Source organism: Lactuca serriola, chromosome 3, assembly GCF_051521515.1.
Source record: "Lactuca serriola cultivar US96UC23 chromosome 3, Lser_US96UC23_V15, whole genome shotgun sequence".
Classification (NCBI taxonomy): Eukaryota; Viridiplantae; Streptophyta; class Magnoliopsida; order Asterales; family Asteraceae; genus Lactuca; species Lactuca serriola.
Genome location: NC_136410.1, coordinates 37,788,964 through 37,794,290, shown reverse-complemented (window position 1 = coordinate 37,794,290; position 5,327 = coordinate 37,788,964). Strand labels below are relative to the sequence as shown.

Below are 5,327 nucleotides of genomic sequence, written 5' to 3'. Positions count from 1 at the left end.
GCGGAGAGAGATGGTTGTTCTATATTTCAAGATTTTCTGGTAGGGAGCTCCAAATCCCGAAAGTGGAGCTGGAAATTTTGGCAAAGTTGAGTTTTCAGCGGGGAGAAGAAAAAATGGGAAGAAAAGAAGAAAAAACAGTGAAGAAAGAAGAAGAAAACCACACTTGCAGAAGTTTGGTGACGTCGCTGATGGTGAAAGATCACCAATGAGGAGGTTATCGGTTATGGGGAGGCCGCCGATTAGGGCATTGGCAGTCAAATTCCAACTCAATCGACGAGCTGAGGGGAAACAACAAAATTGATAGTAAAATTATGTGGATTGAACTTTACAATACAGATGAGGAAACACATAACAGAAGAGGGAAAGAATGAAGTGGAAGGGGGTATATTCGCGACGCCTTATAGCAGCGATGCAAGCATGTTAGCAGCGATAGGAATCTAATTGAGGCGACATGTGTCTGGAAGGAAGTTTTGGCGCCATCTATTTACACCATTAGTGGCGACGCTATCGCCGCTATCGGTATTGTACGCAACGTGGTCCAAGTCCAAGCCGTTGGATTTGCAAAAAAATCGATAGATAAGGTGTAATCTCAGGTTTTCACAGAGATCGGGCTTTAGCCACTATTAGCAGCGACATCCAACACGATTGGTGGTTGTCACCGCTAATAATGGTTATTCTTATATATATATATATATATATATATATATATATACACACACACACACACACACACAATCAATTTATGTATGTAGAAAATTTAAATCTTATCCGATCAACAAGTCAAAAAGTTAAAGATCAGATTTTGAATTTTTAAAATTTAAAATAAGAATACGAATCAATAAACATTCTGACAGAATGAGAATAATATTAATAAATCTATAATTACCTTATAGATGATTTAATTACTGAGAATGTATGATAATAACAATAGTTATGTAAGATTGAACATATTCATATTAATAAACAACATATTTTCTTTGTTATTCTCACATAATAACATTGTCCACACGTCCGCACAATAGATGTCAATCCACATTTAAGCGTAGCTCTCTCTCTCTCTCTCTCTCTATATATATATATATATATATATATATATATATATATAGAGAGAGAGAGAGAGAGAGAGAACGCGCTAGGTTCAAATGTGGATTGATATATATATATATATATATATATATATATATATATATATATATATATATATATGTGTGTGTGTGTGTGTGTTTGTGTCTGTGTGTGTGTGACGCTTGAAGACTTTTCAAGCAAGAAGTTTTTAGCTTCAGTAGACATTTTTACCTTGTATGCATCATTCCTTATGTTGGAGACTATACTCAAGCAATTTATTAAGTTGCCAGAAAAGGGAAGGATGGTGCAATAGTAAATCCAGAAATGAAAAAATACACTGCACAAATATGACACAGAAATATATACATTAAAAATGAATAGAAACATACAGATTGTATGTCTATTGATAGGATATCAACATGTCTCACTGATGTCAACATTAAGTGTATGATGTCTGAAATGTACTATGGAGCTCCTACAGCAAGTTAATAGTCTTGTGTGCATCTTTAGACAACTGTAGAGGAAGATAACCCATGTAGCACAAAGATGAAAGTCCTGGCGGAGCATTCAAATACTTGATTGAGCACTTAATTACCGTGAGATTCTCAAGTTGAGGTGCAATCACATTTATAACTAGTGTACATCTGCCATCAATAAGCGTGACCTTAGAAAGTCAAGGGGTAATAATGTCAAATATTTTCACAACCTTGATAATGAAACTTTTTATAGTGAGGTTCTTTAAGTTGACACACTTGGAGAAAATATCAAGAGACTTTTCTATGTTATCATCACATAATGCGATGTGAATGAAATGCAAAGTTGTTAAAGATGGAAAATCCCAAGGTGTGTTGGGTGTAGCGCAAGGCGAAGAAGGAAAGCTTCTAAACGTGAAATGTTTAAGAGGCTGAGAGGTAAAAGGGTAAGGAGGGAATTCATGGTGGTTTTTCGGACAACAAACGGCCATTAGTTGTTGGATATTGTGAGAAAATGCATAATTTGCAATATTTTTCACAAAATCCTGATTAACTGCTCCAATTAAATCTATCTTTATGGAAGAAACTCCTACTTGATGATTGCTGTGAAAGAGGACAATGTTCACGAATTTGGAGAACTTGGGTAAAGGACCAAACTGCCAACTTGAAAAGTTGAAACAAGCCATTGATGTCCATAGAAATTCCCATCTTGATGACAACAAAAATGTTTGAATAGAAAACTTCATGTCAAAACAAAACAGGATCTTATGAATGAGCTCATCATGCACACTACTCAATCTATCTTCTTCTACCACTCTTCTCCTGACATTATCATGATAAAATTCATTCTCTACTTATAACTCGTTATAGAAATCCAGTCAAGTGTGTATATACGATCCTAGTTTTATTGATTTAGATAAGAATTTTAAGATCCATATCCATCTTCATTGCTGCTTCTTTCCTGTTTTTAGCTATATAACCACCATTCCTTCTCTTTTCGCTCCACAAATAACAATCCCAAATCCAATGATGATCTGCACTTCATAATCTAAAAATTTTAATCGATTATTTGGTAGTAGAGAAGAATATTTATACATGTTGATTACATGGAACACGATGATGATGCTAGTTGGTGATTACAAAACTATTTCAGATATAATTAAAATTGAAGTAGAGTGTTAGATGGATCAATACGAGACTAGCTTGTGTAATTGTCATTATATATTATATGGTTACTTAAAAAATGATGGGTCTGGACAGATGATGTTGCTAGTTGGCAATTGAAAAGCTGTCGGTGGTCATATCCTTATGAACGGAGTTCAGTTTGAAGAAAATAAAACAGGCACCGTATTCTTACGTTGAAAGATGTTTTTACTCGATTGAACTTGAGGAGTGGGGTAAGTATATCTAAGAACTGATTGAACCCCACGATTCCAAACTTATGGGTTGGACTTTTGAGCTTTGAAGTAGAAGACAAAAACAATAAAATAAGGAAAGAACAGAACTTACTCAAAGAGGGTTGAGGGAGCGAGAAAATTCATGAGATGAATGCTTTGGAATCTTTCACGGGTTCTGGCACTGTTGATATGCTCCTTCGTGCCAAACTCAGACATATTAAAAAGATTCTCTGTGAATTGAGATGTTCAGAATACTACAATGAAAAAGGCTTGTTTGTTACAACTGAGATTGAAGAGAGGAATTTGAGAAAGAAACTCTTCGATATTCTTCATTTCTCATTACTGAATTGAATCAATACAAAGCATAAGTTCTAATATGTACAAGCTATCAAACTAACCGAACAAATAATTGAAATTACATAAATTCCCTTCTTCTAACCGACTGTATAACTAATTCTAACTAATCAAGCTTAGGACCATTGATCAAACCAAGCTTGGATGTAGCCTCAAAATGTCGAGAACCTGAAACTTGTTTTGTAGGCCAATTGCCCATTAGTATCAACATGAGATAGACTGATTAAACCTTCTTGAACCTTGTTACGGACGAAGTGGCAATCAATTTCAATGTGTTTCGCACGTTCATGAAATACAGGATTATTGGAAATACAAATATCAGCCATATTGTCACACTTAAGGGGTATAGGAGTAATTTATGTAACTCCTAATTCATCAAGAAGACGACTCAACCAGGAAAGTTCAGCAATGACTCATCGCATTGATCGGTACTCATCTTCAGCAGAAGATAAGGATATAGTTGATTGCTTCTTTGATTTCCATGAAATCGGAGATCCACCCAATAGAATTTAGTATCCACTAACTGATTTTCGGGTAGTGGGACATGCTACCCAATCCGAGTCACAAAAAGCATCCATCTTGAAATCTTTGTTATCGTTAAAATATAAAGCTTGTGAAATACTCCCTCCGTCCCAAAATTATAGTCCATCTTTCCTTTTTGGTTTGTCCCAAAATAATAGTCAGCTTCTAAAAATAAACAACATTTTTACCAAAATACCCTCTCATTATTACTTAACCAACTAAGCATTTAATGGAACATTAAATGCAAAGTAAGGACAAAACTGTCATTTTATTATATAAAGTTAGTGGTAATTAATGTTTTTCTTAATCTGTGTGTATTTTTGTCTATGGACAATAATATTGGGACGGAGGGAGTAGTACCTTTGATATATTTGGGAACATGAATAGCAGCAGAATAATGTTCTTGAGAAGGTTTCTGATTAAACTGACTTAAATGTTGTACAGAGAAGGCTAAGTCAGGACGAGTATGCTACAAGAAATTTAGTTTACCAATAAGCTGTCAGTAAAGTGTTGCATCTGGAAGTGGATTGTCCATTTTTGGAAGTAACTTCACTTGAGGAGGAAGAGGGCTTGAAACTAGTGTAGCATCATCTAGATCATAATCTTGAAGTAGTTGTTTGATGAACTTGGTTTGATGTATCATCATGCCATGATCAAGTTTATTAAACTCTATTCCAAAAAAGAAATATAAAAGACCTAAGTCTTTAATCTTGAATTGATGATGTAAAAACTCTTTTAAGCATTGTATCTCTCCAATGTCATCACCCGTAACAAGTATATCATCAACATATATTGCAACGACTGTAATTGGAGAAGAGGATTTCTTTAAGAAAAGAGAATAATCATTAGGAGAATGAAAATACCCTTTAGAACATAATGCAATGTAGAGTTTAGCATACCACTGTCTAGAGGCTTCTCTTAACCCATAAAGAGACTTTTTGAGTTTGCAAACGAGTGAAGAAGAGGAAGAAGCCTCATGACCAGGTGGTAAACGCATATATACCTCTTCATGTAATTCACCATGTAAAAACGTGTTATTAACATCAAATTGATGTATATTCCAATTCCTTTTGACTGCAATAGCAACAAGACTCCTAACAATGGTGAATTTAACCACAGGAGAGAAGGTTTCATGAAAGTCTAGTCCATTACTTTGAGTGAACCCTTTGGCTACTAAACGAGCCTTATACCTCACTATAGTTCCATCAGATTTTTTTTTGATCTTATAGACCCATCTACAAGCTATAGCCTTTTTTCCTTTAGGAAGTTTAACAACATCCCACGCCCCATTTTCTTGTAAAGCATTCAACTCATTCTGCATTGCTTTTTCCCACTCTGGTATGCCCTTTGCTTGATGATAAAAAGTTGGCTCATTGATGATAGTTCCCACATTAAAAACAAATGAATCATGCGAAACCATATTACAGCTTGTATATTCTTGATAATTGTTGATGCAAAAATTTGTAATAGTGTGAGGACAATTAAGATCATAACTAATAGCAACATTGCACGCATA

At 34.8% G+C, this 5,327-nt stretch overlaps 1 protein-coding gene across 1 annotated transcript; it reads right to left on the bottom strand.

Annotated features, from left to right (window-relative positions):
* Nucleotides 1-1,738: 1,738 nt before the first annotated feature.
* Nucleotides 1,739-3,615, bottom strand: LOC145095147 (putative F-box/FBD/LRR-repeat protein At4g13965). The gene is made up of 2 exons (XM_079033077.1): nucleotides 3,458-3,615; nucleotides 1,739-2,360 (listed from the first exon to the last, which is right to left on the bottom strand). The coding sequence occupies exons 1-2, from the start codon at nucleotides 3,613-3,615 to the stop codon at nucleotides 1,739-1,741; spliced, it is 780 nt and encodes a 259-aa protein (XP_078889203.1).
* Nucleotides 3,616-5,327: the final 1,712 nt, after the last annotated feature.